The sequence below is a fragment of the Penicillium odoratum genome (assembly GCF_028828045.1).
Source record: "Penicillium odoratum strain IBT 22623 chromosome Unknown utg000008l_segment0_segment0, whole genome shotgun sequence".
In the NCBI taxonomy this organism is placed as follows: Eukaryota; Fungi; Ascomycota; class Eurotiomycetes; order Eurotiales; family Aspergillaceae; genus Penicillium; species Penicillium odoratum.
The window spans coordinates 2,475,151-2,494,208 of NW_026643150.1; the positions used below are offsets into that span (position 1 = coordinate 2,475,151).

Genomic DNA, 19,058 nt, shown 5'->3' on the forward strand with positions numbered 1-19,058 from the left:
CTGTCCTGTAATGATTGTCTTTGCTTGTATTAAAAACCAAGAGAACTTTGCAGATGGGTGTATCATTCATTTCCTTAAAATGCAAGTATATACCAGTATGTCAACCTTTGGAAAATGGGAATGCAAGTTTTTGGCTACATCCTCACCAATATTTGAACGCCAGTTCACAAAGACACAATATCATGAAGTGCTATCAACTCGTCGGCGCTTATCCCGATCTTCATAAGGAGACGGGCTGCGTTTCCGCCGCTCTCGGGAACGACTTCGTTCATCCCGATTATCCCGTCGGACCCTTCGTGGGGAACGAGATCTAGACCTCCGCCTCGGTCGAACAAAACTGGCATTGGCACCTGTCGGTCCAGCCGGTCCTGTGCCCCGGTCATCCCTTTGATCAGGCATAAATCGCTCATCAGTAACACCAACAGGCGGGCCATTATCGAAGCGACGATTTTGATATCCCCCGCCAAACCGTCCCGTGTCCTCAGACTTGAGATCGCGATAGCGAGTGCGGCCTTTCTTGCCCAGCTTGGTCATATCACGGACCTGCATGTATTCAGGCAGCGTCTCACGCGCCACATCATCCACGAACCGTCGACCCATGACATTCCGTTGGTCCAGACCCTCTTTCTCCTGGTCATCGCGGAAGAAGGCTCCCTTGTGGAAGTAGCGTTGCATGAATCCAGTTTGACCACGGGTGGCTTCACGATCTTCCTTTTGTTGTGCAATGTATTCGGCATCTTCGCGATCACGCTCTTCTTGAGTGAGGTTGCGTCGTCGCTCGATTTCTTCGCGCTCTTTCTCGGCTTCTTCGATGGCTTCGCGCTCGCGCTTGACCCGCTTCAGTTCTCGAAGCTTCCAGGCGGCATATTCTGCGTCTGGATCCACGCCATCCTTGTCATCAATGGCCTCTTCTTCGTCGGCTACTAGTTCGTCGTCGTCCCAGGCTCGGTTTGCTGAGGAGCGCGCGATTGCATCTTTCTCGAGTTGGTCCCGGACTAGCTGGTCGGCTTTTTCTTGTCGTTGGGCGAGGCGCCGTGCTTCCGCATCTGCCTCGGCGTTTGCTGCATTTGCTGCAGCTTGTGTTTGCTCAGCACCTTGTCCTCTTTTGTCCTTCTTAATAAATGTAGGCCGTATCAACATGCGCCGAGGCGCTTCATCTTCTGAGCTGCTCTCCTCTTCCGAGCTCTCTTCCTCTTCACTTTCTTCACTTTCTTCTGCGGCGGCGGCGGGGGTGGGTTTTGTAGCTCCAGCTCCTTTCGGAGAGGCTGTAGCTTGTGATGCAGCACTGGGTGCTGGTGCCGGGGCTTCCTCATCCTCCTCGTCAGTCACGAATCCTTCCTCCTCATCGTCCTCCTCTTCCTGGACAGCCTTGCGGGCGGCCGCAGAAGGGAAAGAGCTTGCTTTTGGAGCTTGCTGTCTCCGGCGCTGCGCTTCGGCCTGTTTTCGTTCTTGTTCTCTCTGCGCTTCGATATCTTCTTCTTCCTCCTCTTCCTCGGATGATGAGTGTTCCTCTGCGACTGGCTTTCCAGGTCGATAACGGCCTACAGGTTTGAGCGGGTTCGCGGTCATCCCGCGATGGGAAGGTAGGGGCGGAGGCATTGTTGTGAGGCAATAGGGTGGTCGGGTCGATGGGAGCTGAGTATAAGACGATTCGCGTTTTGTTTGCAGTGCTAGAAAATGTTTTGTAGATTCATTGAACCACTAGGGATCCTAGGGATCACGGCGCAAGTTGAGAAGTTCTGACGTCGCAGGCATGAGCTTCGGTCGAAATTGATGATCACGTGAGAATATACTAGAGCGAGTTGACAAGTACTTTCAATTCTAATATGGCATGAGAATTCGACATTTTATAGCTAGCACCATAATCCAATGACTGATATCAGCTATATCAACCATCTCAAACTACTTACTTGATCCTCCCAATCTACTGATCGTAAGAAGCTTCCTGGTCACGTGTCTACGCGTCCTCTCAACGCGTCTAATCAATTCGGAACACTCTTACACTGTCCCTCCCCGGCAACCCCTCCAAACCAACCCAGATTCCCAATCCAACACTCCAAAATGTCTCTTCAAACGCCCCGCGTGCTGCCGCAGCACCTCTCCAACTTCCACCCCAACAATGCCGCCGCGGGCAACATACACACCGTCTCCATCCTGGGCACCGTGAGCGCGATCAACGGCGAGACAGCAAAGATCACCTGCGGCACCCACGGAGATGTGACACTCATCCTGACACCCGATGAGAACTTGCAGATGGGCACACTTGTCGAGGTGGTAGGGAAAGTAACTGATATTGATGGTGGGGTAAGTTCGCCGAACACCTGAGTCGCCGGCCTCTCCTGCTTGCTTGGACAGGAAGTACGAGTAAAAGCAAAGAAAAGAATATACTGATGTTTGATTTCTGTAGATCGGTCTCCGAGTCCTCGAGTCGACGGACTGGGGAAACCCCGCGGATTGCGGTGAGTCTTCCTTGACTTCAATGGATCGGGCTATGCTAATTAGACTATTCTCATTAGATTACAAGATCTATGAGCATGTGGTTGATGCCACACACCGTGTTAAGAATATCTTCTACAGCACTGAATAAGGATTTGAATTTACAAAATACTGCTCTGGTTTTTTTCATGGAGAAGGATAGGATGATTTGGAACTTTGAGGAATATTCTTGCTCCTGATAGCAAGTACGATGGCACTTAGTCGTTTCTATACCATTGTTGTCGATTTTGCATATTATACGATGTTATGATCAAATTCTTGCCATGGCAAATGTTGCTTGTTCTCTTGTGAGTCATTAGATAAACTAAGTTCATGCGAGATACCATTTCAAGGTCATTCGTGTATAGAAGGAAACAAATTTAGAGGCTTAAACTACATTGGGTTGGAAGTGGTTTGTTGGTGATTTGGTTTTCATTTTGGTATATTTCTATTTCCATATTTCCGGCAGCTGTGCAAGAACATAAGAGGTATCAGTGATAGACAGTGAAGGAACCTGATTCTTGGTTCTTCGGGTCATAATTCAGAACAATAATAGAAACTTGAGCCGTGACTCGAGAAGTGCACAAAACCGCCTCCAGGTAAAATCAAGCTGGTGTGTATTACCAAAATACCAGCCATGCCAAACGCCGTCGCTAAAAGACTTGACATAAAACAAACATGAAAACAGAATGCATCTAAATAGAGGTAGATGACTGCTCGTGAGCAGACTAAGGCTTGGGCAGCATGGGGTCTGTGTGCAGAGCATCAGAACTGTAGAAGCCCGAGTCGGGACCTTGGGAATCGGGGAAAGTGAATGAATTGAACTGAGATTGGTTGAGGTTCTGCTTGAGAACGTGGGGATCGGAAAGAATGGCATCAATAAAGTCTTCAGAAGCTTCACCATTTTCTTCAGACCCATTGGGAGAGGTGTAGTCTGTGGGAAGCCACTCGGGCCAGGTCCCATCAGGCTTTGTGCCCCCAAGTTGATAGAAGTCAGGCTGCCCAGAAGCGTCATTAAAGATGTCGAGAATCATACCGTCAAAAGACTCGAATGCCTCAGAGTGCAGATCATGATCCAACAACGAGGGCCCGCCTTTGGTTCGGTTTTGTCGAGGTGTTGTGCGTTGGTTTTGGCCTTCCTGGATACGTTGCAGGCGTTCCGCGGTGAGACGAGTTGAGGGGGTAGCCGATCCAACATCTTTGTTCCGGTTCGCGGTTGGCGAGTTGGAAGGCAACGACAGCCGTCGCTCATGCATATTGAAGCGAGGGTGGCGCCGGCGAGGAGTTGGGCTGATAGGCAGGTCAAATTCCTGAGAAGGACTCTCGAAAAGTTCGTTAAGGTCATCATTCGGTGTAGGTTCCATATTCTCCTTGTCCAGGACCTCCTTGTCCTCACGCGAAGCATTCCTCGGGCTGCGCCTCGGGGAACCACTATTCATCAAGGAAGGGTCCAATTCTTTCAAAGGGTTGTCATTGTGGGAAGACGCAAACAGCGCCCGCCGCAATGGTTTTGGGGTGAGAATTGTCTCATCCAAAGGCGGAGCCTTGCGGGCCATATTTCTTGCAGGACTGGATTGGATCGCACGACGGAGGGCCTCCACAGCATCATCATGCTCCCAGCGAGTATGCGAGCTCTCGGCTGACCGTGGGGGCTCAGCACTGTTAGCCCGACGGCGCTTGTTGGGGTAGTTCTCGTCTTCCTCGTCCTGTTCCTGATCCGGCTCTTGGTTATTGTCCACAGGGGGAGTGGCATCTTCATCGGGCTGTACCGAAGAGGCCTCAGTAGGGGCTGGAGAGGACGCAGCCACGCTTGATGCGGCCATGCTGCGAGTCCTGGTCGAAGGAAGCGACAGTGGACCACCAGTTCTGCGGTTTCTCACAGGACGCTTTTTGGTACCATCTGCACCAGCCTTATTCCACTTGTTCTCGGGGCGCATTGTCTTGAACTTGTGGAGCCACAGACCACAAGGGTTACAAAGCAAAACCTGAGTCCATTCATTATCCCAGCTTTGCAGAGTCTTCTTGTAGATCTTGAACTTGGTGGTTGCATCTTGGGCATCACGTTCCAAAGACAAGTAGAATAACGCATTGTTGTCTTGCATCATTTCTTTGGCAACATCCTCTCCGCCGACGACCTCTTTTGACCAGGCCCGGCGCCAGGTAGGAGTTTCGATAGCGCCACAGTTCTCGCAGAAGGGAGGGACCTTTCCACTTTTGATGGCATCATCCAAGCGTTGTTGGATCTGCTTGACCCTCTTCTTAGCGCTACGAGGTTTTTTCGACGGCGGTGCAGAGGCCGGGCTGTCATTAACACCGAAATCACTCATTGGCCCGGCCCAGGTCTGGGAATGCTGAAGGGGAGGATGGGTAGGTCCAATAGGATCACTGGCGGGGATGCCAGCAGGAACGCTACGATTGTGAATGGGCTCACCATGAGGGAGAGTGGAAAGTGGTAATGGTTTGGGTGCCAGTCGAATACCATTCCGTGAGCTAGGCCGAGACCCGGCGGCCGAGTCTGGACGACGCTGTTGTTGGGGTTTTGAAGGTTGCTGCTGCATGGGAGCATCGCTCATCATCATGAAATCATTGGGCTGGTCAGTTACCGTGCCAGTTGCACTGGCTGGCGAGGTGCCCTGCAATGTCGAACGAACAAAATGAGACTGGCCCCCGTCAGTGAGGCCATGTGATTGCGCTCTTTGGGCAGATTCTACCGGGGTAGCCAGCTCATCGTCCAGATTATCATCTAGACCACCGCTCATGAAGCCAGAATCGGTATCCAATGCAATAGGAGGCAGGACAGGGCTTGATTTCGATGGGAATCGCGTACTCATGACGGGAGGTGATGAAGGCATGTTAAACGCAGGCTCGAACAGGCCTTGGTAACGAGAGTCCTCAGGTGAGTGACCTGTGAAGTCTGTGCCGATATCATCGCTGTTCATGTACGGTGATGCGTATGAGCTGACAACAGATGACTCCCGCAACATGCTGGACGAGGCCTGCATGCGGCGCATTCCATGTCCAGGGTGCATGATTGGGGTTGGTGGACGAACGGGCTCAACGAAAGACTGCTCTGCCGCGATAGAAGGATTGACAGGAGTTGGGCGATGAATGCGAACCGAGGCCGCTGTGCTAGCTGCTACCCGTAACGAACTAGGCTGTCTTTCAATGTTCATATCGGACTTTCCAGGCCAACCTGCTTGATACAACTTGGCCCTCTTCCGCGGTTGCGAGTCGATGTCCTCCCCCCCACTGGCATAGCCAGATTGGATCGAATCCCTCCTGGAATGAGACTGGGGCACCTGGAAATCACTGTCGCGCATAGACGCACTTGAAGATGGTCTGATCATGTCGCTGCTTTGGTTAAAAGGTTGCCTGGATTGAGGTTGTTGCTGGGTCGCAGTCCGGACTCCTCCAGGGGTTGACACTCTGCTAGGAGCACCATACGAGTGCGAGGGCGAAACCGAACGCACTGACTCGTTCCGTTCATAGCCTGAGAACTCGCGAGGAGTGGCGCCGTCACTGAGAATCTGATGAAACCGCCCAATTCCAGATCCACTCATTGGAGACCCAGCGCCTCCTCGGTCCTGTGATTGATTTCGCGCGGCCTCCATCAGCGAGGGATTCTGACGCACGAAGTTGGTCCACGATTGTGCGTCAAAGTCGTGTGGGATCACATTGCTGAGCGCACGGTATTTCTGCATGCTGTCGAGGTATTGGCTTTGCATGACGGTCGGAACAGGGACTAATCGCAGCTTGACCTCAAGGGTCTCCTGAGCGCCGGCGCCTTTGGAGAATAGACCTAGCTGAGTTGTGCATACACGGCCTGTGACCATAGTTTTGGACTGGTGAGCGGGGGCCTCCGGTGTCGGCGAAGAAGAAGCTAGGACCCATGAGAGCATTCCTTGACCCACGAGGGGGGTTTCGTATTCCGAGTAGTCGTAGGCGTACACTGTGTAGTCTTTTCCGAGTTGTGCTACCAATTCAGGACTTGAATCGAGTAAGCATTGAAATCATCATAGCACCAGGAAGAAAGTCGAACCTTGCAGAAACAATTGCTTGAATACATGTCTTCAGCTCAATTACTCCGACTGGGGTGCTTTCATCCAGATAGGCGGTTTGGATTTCGAGCACATGAGGCCAGCGAGCGAGACAGTTGGTTTTGTTCTCGTTATCGAAGGTATACAACACCTTCACTGTAAAAAACGAGATATTTTAGCTACCGGTCAGACAGTTCTCCAGGAAGAATTCATACGCCTCATAGGGCGGACGGTGATTCCGTCCTGAGAGTCCATCTCATGAAATTCGAAATATCTCCATACACAGTTGTCGAGGCGGCTGAAGAGATTGATTCAATATGAATCGAGAAGGATTGAGGAGAAGGGAGGCGGAAATGGTTGCAAGATAAGGGAGGATGTAGGTCACGCAGGGGAGGTGGATCGAGGTTGTTGGCAGGGCAAAGATTGAAATCGGCTTTTTGTTGCTCCACAGTAGTAGCACCAGGAAACAGTGCAGGTAGTGTGGTAGGCAGCCGATCTATCTGCCAAGCATATCGATCAGGTATCTCATCGACCGGGTGAATGGACAGAATATGCAATTTGTGCGGGAGGGTGCAGGATTGGAATGTTGATTGGGGTCGATCCTTGGAAGGGGTATAGGATGGACTTGATTGTGCGGGAAGGAGAAAAACTTAGAGAAAAAGGATGGAAAGGATTCAAGATGAAAATGGAATAGATGGAGAAAAAATTGAAGATGTAAATGCAGACGGTGAGGGGGTTGGAGAGTTTAAGAAGACCTTGCGCGGGTTGAAGCTATCCCGCTGATCTCTAAACAACCGTGTACGCGACGTGACCAATCGCGAGAAACGCGTGCCTTGGTGCCTGAAAATTTAAACCAAATCAGGCAAAACGCCCGACTTGAGGCTCGAACTCATAACCAACAATTTTTGTAGTAAATTCTACTAAAAACTTACAGACGCGAACCGACTTCTTTGGGGAAAAAATTACAAGTCTCGTATTAGTAGCTTTCATGTTGTCTATATGAAGTTAGAGGTCAGTTATAGTTACATCATTAAGTCTTAGTCATGCAAAGTTCTTCGAGCTCGGTCGAATATGATTGCGTAATTTACTGCCAACTTTTCTGTCGTTCTTGTTGATCCAATAACAAATAATTATGACTATTTTCCGGTATGATCAGCTACTTATTCAAATGGCCTTGTGTAGTAGTAGCAGATGGACACGCACCGAATTATCTAAATAGTAATTAGTAAAACGCAGCGAGAGGCCAGACGTAGTACTTGGCGGTAAGCTCTATTAAGTAGGCGGTACAAAAGGGGCAGTAAAGTAGTCGAGATGCTCCTTTCTAAGTAAATTTGCTTATTTTACTATTTCGATAGTGAAATACGTTCGGTCCATGTGTCTCATATAAATAAAGGTAGATACTCCATGCTGTGTCGAAAATTAGATCCATTGTACGAATTTTGGCTTGGTGGTAGTAGCATAAAGCTTGTCATGTGTAGGCCAGCTCCATGTCACGTGACTTTTGAACCTGCTCACCTTCCAGTATCTGAACGTATGCGTAGGACCTCCACGGCCTTGAATACCTCACACTTTGCACATCATGTCGACAGCTCCCGACCCCAAGATTCAGTGGGTGACACCTAAATGACCCTTTCGAATCTAGTATAAACCAGCTGACCCAATCTTTCCACAGGGATTTGCTCAACAAGCCTAAGAACGACCTCACGTACGTTCCCTCACACCATCCCTCAAGTATCCCCAGCTTCACCGATGATTTTCATTTCCTTTCCCTCTTTCCAAACCTGCTGCCTACCTTACTGGAAGGGACTCGAAAAGCGGGGCTACGCGATGGCCAGGCCGTCCTCTCTACACACTCCGAGCATGCGCCATCTTAAAGACATACATGAATTCGAAAGACTAATCTTGCACCGCTCTTAACAGGGAATATGAGGTCGCTCTTGTTGAGGAGCACGAGCTCACCGCCGGTCCACTGTCGCTGCTGCAGACCGCCACCCGCACGCACACACAGGTCCTGATCTCCTGCCGCAACAACCGGAAGCTGCTGGCCCGTGTCAAGGCTTTTGACCGACACTGCAACATGGTTTTGGAGAACGTGAAGGAGATGTGGACCGAAAAGCCCAATGGTAGCAAGGGCAAGGGTGTGAACAAGGATCGCTTCATTAGCAAGATGTACGTGCTCGGACTTGAAGATCGCACCCCTTCGTCTTTTCTATTCGTTTGATCTCGGGGTCGGTTCTAACAATTGACTCTATTAGGTTCCTCCGTGGTGACTCTGTCATCCTCGTTTTGCTCAGCTGAGCGTCCTATCATGTCACCTTTATCTTGCGCATCTTCACCCCGCCCAGGGTGGTTCATCTCCCCCTGCATCTGATCTACCCTGGTATCTCGGAATCCTAAATCTGCGGGACGATTTACTCTCTGCTTGCGCCGCCAGATCAATCCTGTGATTTACGGTTCATCATGTAATCGATATCGATACCCTTTTTCCTGCTTCCCTCACCCATTCTACAAATACTCGTTTCCTGTCCCTTGCTTCTGATCGCAGTCAGGTTAGAGCTGGGACTATTTGACCTTGCCTGCGAGATAAAATTAGTATGCAACGGTGAATTCTGGCTCCAAAAAAATCTTGCTGGCGTTCTTTTGATGGGATTTTGTGTCCGCTCTTTGAGGGAAGCGTTGGGCGTAGTCCCTAGCGAGATTCGTTCGAATGCATTTTTTCTATAAATCCGACCAAAAAAATGGAACCATGGAATTGTTCATCGTAGTCATTGTCCTCTTGTTCCTGTCGTTATCACTGTTGTATGCTTTTTGTGGGGACTTGACTCTCCATCCTTTTGGTGGTGTACATGGACAGTGGACACTTGAGACGCAAGGATCGAAGAATACCACCATAGAGTGCCTAGGTGGGTTAGTGAAACATCTAGTCTCATAGAGCTTGGATCCATTGAACCTACAATTAGCAAAGTGACTAAGATTCTCAGATCGGTATACACACCGCACTTTCGACTGTAGCTCCGGAGGCGATTCCAGACACTTCAAAGTTGAATCGATCAATGCAGAAGTCCAGATGAAGCTGACCCTTCCAATGGGCTATTTGATGGATGTGCCGAGATAGCGACACTGGCGTCTGATTACACTCCAGACTGCTCTCTAGATATGGCAGACTCGACGGTTCAGGGACACAACATCCAGGCCCTGTGAGATCCTCTAGCGCTTACATTTTCCGGGGTGGATAGAACATGCATAGTATCATAATTAGGGGCGCTTCATAAATGGCCTTGGCATCCACCTACATGATTTTATCGTCGTCATCATGAAATTACATTAAACAGACCACTAGAAAGACCCGTTGTTCCGAGATCTGATCTCGCTATTTATACCACACAAAAAGTAACCACAAGCTTAAATCGCTTCAGCAATTCCAGCAAGGAATTCGCTTAGACCGAAAGCACCAGGGTCAGGTACCTTGCCAATCCACTCCGATTCACCACCAACGTAAACAGACCGACCTAGACTAGCCTTCATACTCTTCGTAGACTCGGTGCCCTGCTGAGCAGCCGCAACTGCAGCATTGACATCATGCTTCTCGAAAAGCGTATCGCAGAACGGCACAAGCGCATCCATAAGGGTACGGTCACCGGGCTTAGCGGGCGTGTACCGGCCCAATGCGGTGACGGAGTGCTTGAGCGCCTTCGCCCACACTTCGGTGTTCGCTTGCACTGTAGAGCCCTTGTCTTGGTCGCGTAGACCGTGGGCTAGAGCGTTCAGGAAGATGGCGTAGATAGCACCCGATGTACCATCCATGACGTTCTCGACGACTGTCACGATACGGTTAATTGTGTTGACGATATCGTCACTAATGCCGGGTGAGCTTGACAGGAGCTGTTGGATGGCTTCGGCGCCGCGCTGGAGGCCGACGCCACAGTCGCCGTCGCCGACGATGGTATCGTAGTTGGTCACTTCGGGCTCCGCGGCGATGACGCGCTTTAGACCTGCACCGAGGACCTTCTTCACGACAGCTGGGTCGACTGGGAATTTGTGAGATCGGAAGCTTGGGATGGGGAGTTGGTATGGGACTCACGTTTCAGGTTGCTTGGGTTGTCTTCGGCTAGGTTGGTGTTCTTAAGCTGCACTGGGGTGTCGATGCGGTTTTCCCAGGTTGAGCGGGAGATCGGGGCAGACCAGCCAATAGCCTCTGCGGGAGCGTCAAGTAGCTCAAGGAGCGACTTACCGGCACCAAGGCCAGTGTCGGCCAGCTTCAGGAGCGAGATACTGAAGCCCAATCCGTCCAAGCTGCTGAGGAAGGTACCCTGGATCACGCGGACGGGGTTCACATTGTAGCTTTGGTTCAGCTGGCGGTGAACTTCATCGGTGATACCGGCCAATTCAAGGATGCTCACACCACCCAGGTTGTTGATCAGAAGGACAAATTGATCCCTGGGGGTGTAGGTGACGTAGGCACGGTCAGCGTCATTAGGGTCAAGTAGTGAGCGCAGCATAGTTTTGACCAGCTCGACCAGGTCTGCCTTGGCGCGGTGAGATCCGGGCTCATTGTGAATACCCATACCGACCTCAGCATCACCAGGTGCAATGGTATCCAGGCCCTCGGGGATACGACGACCGGGAATGTGCACATGCTGCAAGGAAGTACCAATGGAGACCAAGTTGTCGTTAACATGCTGAGCCAGACCGTAGACCTCATCGAGGGAACCACTGCGATAATGTCAATGTCAAGAATGGTCAAGTTGAAAATATACAAAGATACAAAACTTACCCAGCTTCCGCTAGAGCACCAACAAGCTTCAAAATCAATGCCGCACCACCAATACCACGGCGACCCACCTTGCCGCTCTTTTTCCGGCCAACACCGACATCATCGCCCATAGCAAAGAATTCGGTGCGGATACCCGCAGCGCGGGACTTCTCCGTTGCCATACCAAAGTTAAGCACATCGCCGGTATAGTTGTTAGGGATGATTAAAACCCCACTATCCGTGGGAACACGATCCATGGCAGCTCTGCGGATCTGCTCGGCAGAAGGTGAAGCAAAAACGGTACCGGCCACTGCAGCGTCACATAGACCGTGGCCGACGAAGCCAGCAAAAGCGGGCTCATGGCCGGAGCCACCACCAGTCACGATGGAGACCTTTTTTGGCTTGCGGGGCGCATCTGGGCGGCGGAAAACAATCTTATTCTCGACGTCCAAGGCAAGGGATGGATTGGTGACGGTGATGGAGTTCAATGCGGTCAAGACCAAATGGGTCGGATCAGAAAAGAAGTGTTTGGCTATAGTAATTGTTGGTCTGGACTCAGTGGGGGGAATTCTTAACGTCAGAGTGGAGCAGTTGAACTTACTTTGCATGATGAGTTAAAACGTTTTCGGGAGCTTTGGCGGAACCAGGAATGCTCTACCGTCGGACGGAACGAAAGATATGTATAGATCTCTTTCTTTCAACGAGCAGAATGTGCCAGATTGTCGAATTCCCTGAAAGTCCGAGTTCTTTCGTGAAACCTGTGTTCTAGAGGCGACTCGAAGGCGGGGAAAAAGTGGGGGTCAACAACGCTGGTCAATGTTAGCATATCCTAGCAAGGATTTTGAACCTGCAATCGGTTGTATAGCTCGAATCAATTGAATAAGGATCTTTCGGGGCTTCCGTATGATGTTGGTATATGTTGGGTGGGATAGTGTTGAACGTACAACGGGGAGCTTTTGGTGCAGTTTCGAAGTATAGACTAAGAGAACAACTACGACAGCTTGTGTTCAAGAGCGGACTCCTCCCTCTTTATACGATTGAGTTATTGCTGAATATCCACCAGACCCTCTTTTCTTGCAGCTCACATGAACATTTGCCTCCTAATGCTCCTCGTTCTGGTATGAAACCGGGCACTTCGGCTTACCCTGTGGGGAAATCCCGGGGTTCAACACGGTAACCCGCCAGGCACAGCTATCGACCGAGTAGCTCTCAAGCTACTCCGTACCAGTGGGGCTTTCCTATACAGTAGAATGATCAGTAGATCTTGGTCTGTGGCGCACTCTCGTCCGAGTGTCATTACGTTCACAAATCCTCGATTATCCACCCCTCGACTCATCCGGTCCCCGGGTAGTCCGCCCATGCTGTACTTCCAATACCAACTGGATTGAGATATAAACTCCACGTCCAATTGGGTCCATGGATATTTGAAAAAAGTCTTATTCGTCGAAGATTTTCCATCACAACATCATAGTTGCGGTGATCTAGGGTTGGGGCTGATTTGCGTCAACTGGCGCATGGGCTGTAGGTACAAGACGGCGATCATACATAAGATCAAAATTTTCATTTGAACAATTTAAAGAGACGACATTTGGAAACACAGAGTTGATAGGCAAAAGCATACCCAGTATATAAATACATGCTTCAAGCTGTCATTTCACCTGGATTTCTAAGGTGGCACCAGAAAATGAAGGCTACTTGAATATTATGTAAATAATTTCTGATATCCCAATACATATTCCATTAATATTTTTATCTTCTCTATATCAAACTTGAACAAATAACTACTGTCGTCCTCCCAGATCCAGGGCTCGCTTCGGCTTGAGGTGTATGCTGCGTGGGCCTTCTCTGTGCAGGTCGAGTTATGCTGGTTGTCTCCTCAGCTACAGCTCTTGCTTCAGCTTAAGGTATATCGCCTGGTACCGAGGTCCGGAAGCTACATAAGTGCTCCTATGAGCCACAGTAGCAATTAGCACAGAGCCTTTGAAACCCTCTAAGATGACACATGATATCTGGGCCTTTCCCAGGGGGTAAAAGACAGCTGTGCTAACTGCCACTGGGGCTCATAGGAGCATATATGTAGCTTGCGGACCTGGGCACCAGGTGATATACCTTGAGCTGAAGCAAGCCCTGGAGCTTGGAGAACGACTGCGACAGCTGGACCTCCACACCAAATTCGAGAACATCACTTCAAGGGCATGTACCTCGAGCCGAAGTAACACCTGGAGCTGAGGGGATAGCAGCGACAACTGTACAACCCTCAGGGGACACCAAGAAGGCAATCATCTGAAAGCTACATGTGATTGATGGAGTGCATTACTTTCAATGTTGGCTTTGAGTGTGTTCCAATCTTCCTTGAGCTCTCTGGTGGCTGTAGCTGAGAAGATACAGGGAATCCATGAACAACATGAAAATTGTGGACTGTGACACAGAAAATAAATTGGACTTTGCACCTCTATATAATCTAGAAACTTAGGATGGTAGAAGATTCGATCCAAGTTTTTTTTTTCATGTCTTCAATGAAGAAATTCTTTGTTCACTAGAGGGTTACATATTCCGGCAAATGGATAAACAAAGAATCTGGTAGCTTTACCCTTGGCATTGCACCATCCTACCTAAATTCAGGATTCGATAGCCAATAAGATTTTGAAATAGTGGGTAGAATTTCCAGGGAAAGCTGGTTATTTCATGAACAAAGGAGATGGGGCTATGGGAACGTTGAAGGTTTTGGCCGCAAAGGTAACTTGCTTTTGATCTGTGAGAGTTGCTGGCGCTTGAGTGTAGATCTGCCCTTGTCTTTAAACCTGTAGCTACCTTGATAGCGTGTCTAGTATGTCTACACAAGAATCTGATTAGGTACGAGCCAATAAGCCTCAATTCACTAGAGCAGTTTTTCATATACACGATCGAGATAGAGGGTATTATATCAGCATTTCTATTTCATTTAGTCATAGTTAATCTTATTTGAGCCGTATGCACAGGACCTTTGTTTATCACATACATCCGGTCCTATGATAATCACGCAGTGATGCTTACTGCATATAGCAGATAGGGGCCAGAAACCTACTCCAATCGATATGAAAGAATACGCGCGTCCAAACACGCCAACATAACAGAGACTTCAACCACAAGAAAATATTGAAAGCCTCTCCTGCAAATATTTTTTAACCCCGCCGTTCTAAGTCAAGTATCCACTTTCTTTTCACCCTTCACGGAGTTCCCAATATCAAAGATGCCATCAGCAAGCCCCCCAGCCAAGCGAAGAAAACCCAATCGGAAGCCTCTCCAAAACGCAACAGTGGTTCGCACTGCTAAGAAGAAATCCGCCAGCACTGTGGACAAAAAGATCCTAGAAAGGATCCAAAAATGTCTGGATCGTGCCGAACACCCAAACACCGCAGAAGCAGAAGCCAAAGCTGCTCTCTTTGTCTCTCAGAAGCTTATGAATCAACACAACGTAAGCCAAGCAGACCTCATTGCCAATGATACAAACAACAACAAAAGCCATTTGGGCGGACGAAGCATCGTGCTTATCTCAAAGATCGGAGGCTCATCCACTAGGATCGCCATGGAAGCTTTCACGGGGAAGGTGGCTTCAGCCATGACCACTCTATACGACTGCAAAAGCTTTTCCTCAAACTACGGCACGCACATTCATTGGACATTCTTTGGGATTGCCGATAACACCGATGTAGCGACAAGGGCCTTTGCGGTGGCACATAATAAAATCCTGGAGTGGGCGTGTGACTACAAAGGTGGCACACCCACTTTCAGTTACCGTCTTGGCGTGGCGGATGGATTGAAGGCTATGGCCCATCGAGAGAAAAATGAGAGCTTCATCACGCGGAGCGCAAAGCGCTGGAGATGGCTAAGGTTAGAGAGCGCCAGGAAGCAGATACGCGTCAAAGAGAGATTGATAGGTTGCGCATTTTACCTGCTCCCTCTCCCGATCCCAATGATTTCCTATCATTCGATGACGAAAACGAGATTGACTCAGGGGATATAAAGCCTAACATGGCCGACACCGGTGCCCATTCCGATAGTGACGAAGAGAGCGGTCCGTTTGATATCAAGGCAGACTTCAATTCGAATGATGCGGAGGTCGTAGATCTCTGCGATGATGGTGATGTGGATGATTACATTAGGAAATTTGTCAAGCAGGAACCAGTCGAGCTCTCAATCCAGGACGAAACACCCGTGTTCAAGACTGAGCCAGATGTCAATATCAAACCGGAGCCCTGAGGTCTCATTGAGTCTAGACCAATCTCCGTGGGACTCTGGAGTGCAGCTTGTTCAATTTCGAAACACTGCGGCACAGGTTGCGGATGATTATCTGAAAGAGCAGAATATCAAGTTGACGAGTGGGAGAAAGCGGTCATTGACTATTGGAGATAGAGACGCCTATCGTCGGGGTCAGCAGGACAGTGAGAAAATTGATGTTCGTAGGGAGGCGTTGGGTTAAGCCCTCTCTTGGTCTGCTTTGCATGAAGCTTGATCATTTTGTACACTTCGTCAAGTCTTGGTAGCTTCTATCAAACCATACGGCTCGAATTTACAGTTTCCGAGACTGGGTAAAATGATAAGACTATTATTTCAGCATTGAATGTTTATGCCAAGACAAAAAACAATACATTGCGAAAATGCAGACAAAGCAAACATCTGGATGTCAGATGGCCAGTACACAAGAATCAGAAATCCAACCCCTTGGAAGCAGTAATCTCACGTGTGCTCGTTCCGGTGAATGTGCAGGACACTTCCTGCTCGCCTACTAATGATAGTAGTCGCACTTATGCCACATAATTGTATGAGTTGGGCTCGACTCGTTCCATATAGTCTCTCTCAATCAATCTGCAGGGGGTTAGCGAAAAAGTTTATTGAAGATAGATGCAGAAACATACTTGTCAATGTTGATCTTAATGTCTGGTGGCTGGAGCTGACCCCGGCTGAGGGTAGCCTCGATGACCTCTGCAATCAACTCGGAGTGCTTGATCGTCTTCCGGCCCTTCATGATACGCACAATCGCCGCCTGGGTTTCAAAGTGCCGGTCTGCTGCCACTCGCTCGTGGGTAGTCTTGTTCTCCTCCTTGGTTTCTTTCAGTTGGACCTGGTTGATCTTGATCCGCATCTTGGCGTCAGTGAATGCTGCATTGTAGCTGAATTCGTCTGTTGACTCGACTTCCTTGCCCTTGGGCTTCTTTGTCAGCACACGGTACTTGGCGCACGCTAAAGACTGTAAGGTTCGCTTCAACTCCGGGTCCGCTGTGTATCATGTTAGTTCCATTGTGTCTCGCAGTGGTCTATACGAAGTGAATAGCTTACATAGTCCTGTGCTCTCCTGAATTTCTTGATAGCGCAGACTACCACCCTCGGCGTCATTGAATAGGAGTAGCACAAAGGCCTGGAAGGAACTGACCACCAACTCCTTGTCCCCCTTGGGGAATCGAGCTCGTAGCTGACAATGCGCTAATTGGTGCTTCCAGGTGAGCTTCCGGCCAGTGTGCTTGTTATGATAGAACGTCTCAAAGCTGCGAAGTGCACTCAGGATGCTTGGTGGAACCTGAACAGGAACGTCGGGGTACGATGGCCACGATGCCGCGGAGAGCACGCTAACATTCAAATCCATAGGCAGGCGCTTGCTCCGATCAAGCTGTTTCTGCATGGAGTTATAAGCGGTCATCTCATCGCGTGCCACATCCATATCTTTGAACATCGATTCGAGGTTGTGGGTGAAGCCTGACCCGCATTCTATCAAATTAAATTAGGAAACCAAGAAATCATGTGCAATTGTGATGTGTAGCGTCATACCTTTCTTCAGAAGAACTAACATTTCCTTCTCAGCCTCATCGCTTGCACTTCGGTTCATCAACAGACGCCGGGCAAGGTCATTCTTGTAAAATGCTTCGAAGACTGCTTTTCCTTGCACGAATCGGAAAAGATCCAGCACTTGGTCAAGTTGTCGTCGCATTTCAGAGAATGAGTCGTCCAGCGGCGCATCTGCTTGGCTGGGTGGCAACGCTTTCAAACCACCCTTTAAGAGCCGATCAACGTATTTCGCAATCATTTCACCGGTCTTGGGGTTATCGGTGCCACCGGAAGATTCTGACTTTTTGCCCAAATTCATGAAATGGCCGAATGAGTCCCGTAGTGTATTACCCAGGTCTACATCCCCGTTGAACGAATCAGTCCAGATTTCGTCCAATTGCTGTTTGAAGCGAAGTAATCGAATGACCATCACTGCTTCTTGATCGCCATCAAACACAATATTAGAGCCTTCCTCCACGATGAACTTTCCAAATGCTGGTTTGAGTTTTATGCCCAGACCTCGCCGAGTGAGGAGGCCGTAGAGCTGTTTCAGAGCAGACTTGTTGCCCGATACCATCAAATCAACTACCTCTTTCTCTCTAAGGAGAACGTCCGCATATTCAGCAACCAGATATTGATCTAGAAGGTCGGAAAGTTTCTGCTTCGTGCTTCGATTAAGAGAGAAAAATCCACATCGTTCTACTTCACTTTCGATCAAGTCGTGGCTGTTCTTGATATATGAAGCAAGGGTCTTTTCTGACTCTTCCGAAGCCCATGCAGTGACAAACTTCTTTGTGTTGGATACAAAGAGCGGCTCGAAATCACTGTTGTAGACATCGAGATTGTGGAAAAGTTCTATGGCAGACCTGAGTAGACTCTGGTCCGGCCTGATTCTAGTTTCTGCTCCTCTCTCGACGGAAATGAGGTCATAGGCACCTTGCAGAATCTTAGGCTTGAGGCTTTTGTCGGCAAAGACATATGAGCGAAATTGGATGAGTCCCATTTCATGAATCACTGGGAAGTCCTTTGAATGCAAGAGAAATGACTGGTCAAGATAATAAAAGACCCCACGGATCGTAATCTATATCCTAAAGTCAGCTGATGAACAATTTACCACAACAATGTTTCAGCAACATACCAGTCTTGAATACCATGAGGACCATGCCTCGATCACTGCCCGCAATGTATCGACATCAGTCCCACCTCCTGCCCTTATCACCAGGTTATCACGTAGTTTTCCCGCGACAAACGCCTTGCACCGTTCCTGAACTTTCTTCGCTAGCAGGGTCGCGCGATCATGTCGGCAGATGTTCTCGGCACCCTTATAAAGCTCCTCTAACGAGATGTTAGGCTTCCTATCTTCAAAGATGTCCATTAAAGCCTCATCAAGTTGTGCCCAGATCTTGTTGAAGTATGGCTCATGATTTACCCGCGGTCCAGCACGAAGGTTCTTGACGACGAGCTTCTTGGGGCCGACACCAGGGCTGAAGTTGCTCTGACGAGTGTTCATTCCATTCACTGCTGAGGATTTCTCTGATGTAGTGTGAGACGTAGTCCCCGCCCGGATGAAAGCCGCACCATTCTTAGGCGGGGATCCGGAGAAGTTATACATCTTATTGGGCGAGACTGCGTGAACTGGGGACGAGCGCGAGGGGGAGACGGAGAAGCGGGAACGCTTGGAGTTTGGGGAGGATTTCGATGGCAGAGAATCGTGCGAACGTTTGTTCTTCGATAAAACCTCGGAGATGGTCCTCTGCGGTTGTGGCTGCGATGGCTCTCCTTGATCAGAAAGCTTCCTCTTGCCGATCGATTTGCGCTTACCGCTCCTCTGCTCGGGTTGGCCGCTCGACTGCATCTACCCGGTTCGGTCCAACTCTGGGAAGAAGTGCTTAGCAAGGGAGGGTTCGTGATGATAGATCGACCATTGCCGGGCCTGGGCGGAGAGGCGCGGGTTCGGGTGTTGGTTTGAGGGGAATTAACCTCTGCTCCCTGCG

The 19,058-nt window shown here is 49.5% G+C and overlaps 7 protein-coding genes across 7 annotated transcripts; 3 read left to right on the forward strand and 4 right to left on the reverse strand.

Moving 5' to 3' along the window:
• Window positions 1-180: 180 nt before the first annotated feature.
• On the reverse strand, window positions 181-1,599 carry N7520_011148 (microfibrillar-associated 1 family protein; the record flags this gene model as incomplete). Its single annotated transcript, XM_057145081.1, has 1 exon — window positions 181-1,599. The coding sequence occupies one exon, from the start codon at window positions 1,597-1,599 to the stop codon at window positions 181-183; it is 1,419 nt and encodes a 472-aa protein (XP_056990835.1).
• Window positions 1,600-2,061: 462 nt separating this feature from the next.
• On the forward strand, window positions 2,062-2,587 carry N7520_011149 (putative ssDNA binding protein Ssb3; the record flags this gene model as incomplete). The annotated part of the gene is made up of 3 exons (XM_057145082.1): window positions 2,062-2,304; window positions 2,408-2,459; window positions 2,517-2,587. 3 exons carry the CDS (start codon window positions 2,062-2,064, stop codon window positions 2,585-2,587), a joined length of 366 nt encoding a protein of 121 aa, XP_056990836.1.
• Window positions 2,588-3,203: 616 nt separating this feature from the next.
• On the reverse strand, window positions 3,204-6,767 carry N7520_011150 (putative GATA transcription factor (Ams2); the record flags this gene model as incomplete). The annotated part of the gene is made up of 3 exons (XM_057145083.1): window positions 3,204-6,462; window positions 6,515-6,668; window positions 6,728-6,767. 3 exons carry the CDS (start codon window positions 6,765-6,767, stop codon window positions 3,204-3,206), a joined length of 3,453 nt encoding a protein of 1,150 aa, XP_056990837.1.
• A 1,324-nt stretch (window positions 6,768-8,091) lies between these two features.
• Window positions 8,092-8,810, forward strand: N7520_011151 (mRNA splicing protein SMD2; the record flags this gene model as incomplete). Its single annotated transcript, XM_057145084.1, has 4 exons — window positions 8,092-8,120; window positions 8,185-8,217; window positions 8,433-8,681; window positions 8,768-8,810. 4 exons carry the CDS (start codon window positions 8,092-8,094, stop codon window positions 8,808-8,810), a joined length of 354 nt encoding a protein of 117 aa, XP_056990838.1.
• Window positions 8,811-9,914: 1,104 nt separating this feature from the next.
• Window positions 9,915-11,873, reverse strand: N7520_011152 (uncharacterized protein; the record flags this gene model as incomplete). The annotated part of the gene is made up of 4 exons (XM_057145085.1): window positions 9,915-10,540; window positions 10,594-11,225; window positions 11,287-11,797; window positions 11,867-11,873. 4 exons carry the CDS (start codon window positions 11,871-11,873, stop codon window positions 9,915-9,917), a joined length of 1,776 nt encoding a protein of 591 aa, XP_056990839.1.
• Window positions 11,874-14,494: 2,621 nt separating this feature from the next.
• N7520_011153 (DUF2786 domain-containing protein) lies at window positions 14,495-15,504 on the forward strand (the record flags this gene model as incomplete). The annotated part of the gene is made up of 2 exons (XM_057145086.1): window positions 14,495-15,135; window positions 15,183-15,504. 2 exons carry the CDS (start codon window positions 14,495-14,497, stop codon window positions 15,502-15,504), a joined length of 963 nt encoding a protein of 320 aa, XP_056990840.1.
• A 545-nt stretch (window positions 15,505-16,049) lies between these two features.
• On the reverse strand, window positions 16,050-18,919 carry N7520_011154 (cullin family protein; the record flags this gene model as incomplete). The annotated part of the gene is made up of 5 exons (XM_057145087.1): window positions 16,050-16,110; window positions 16,161-16,521; window positions 16,582-17,007; window positions 17,068-18,145; window positions 18,203-18,919. The coding sequence occupies 5 exons, from the start codon at window positions 18,917-18,919 to the stop codon at window positions 16,050-16,052; spliced, it is 2,643 nt and encodes an 880-aa protein (XP_056990841.1).
• Between the last annotated feature and the right edge of the window lie 139 nt (window positions 18,920-19,058).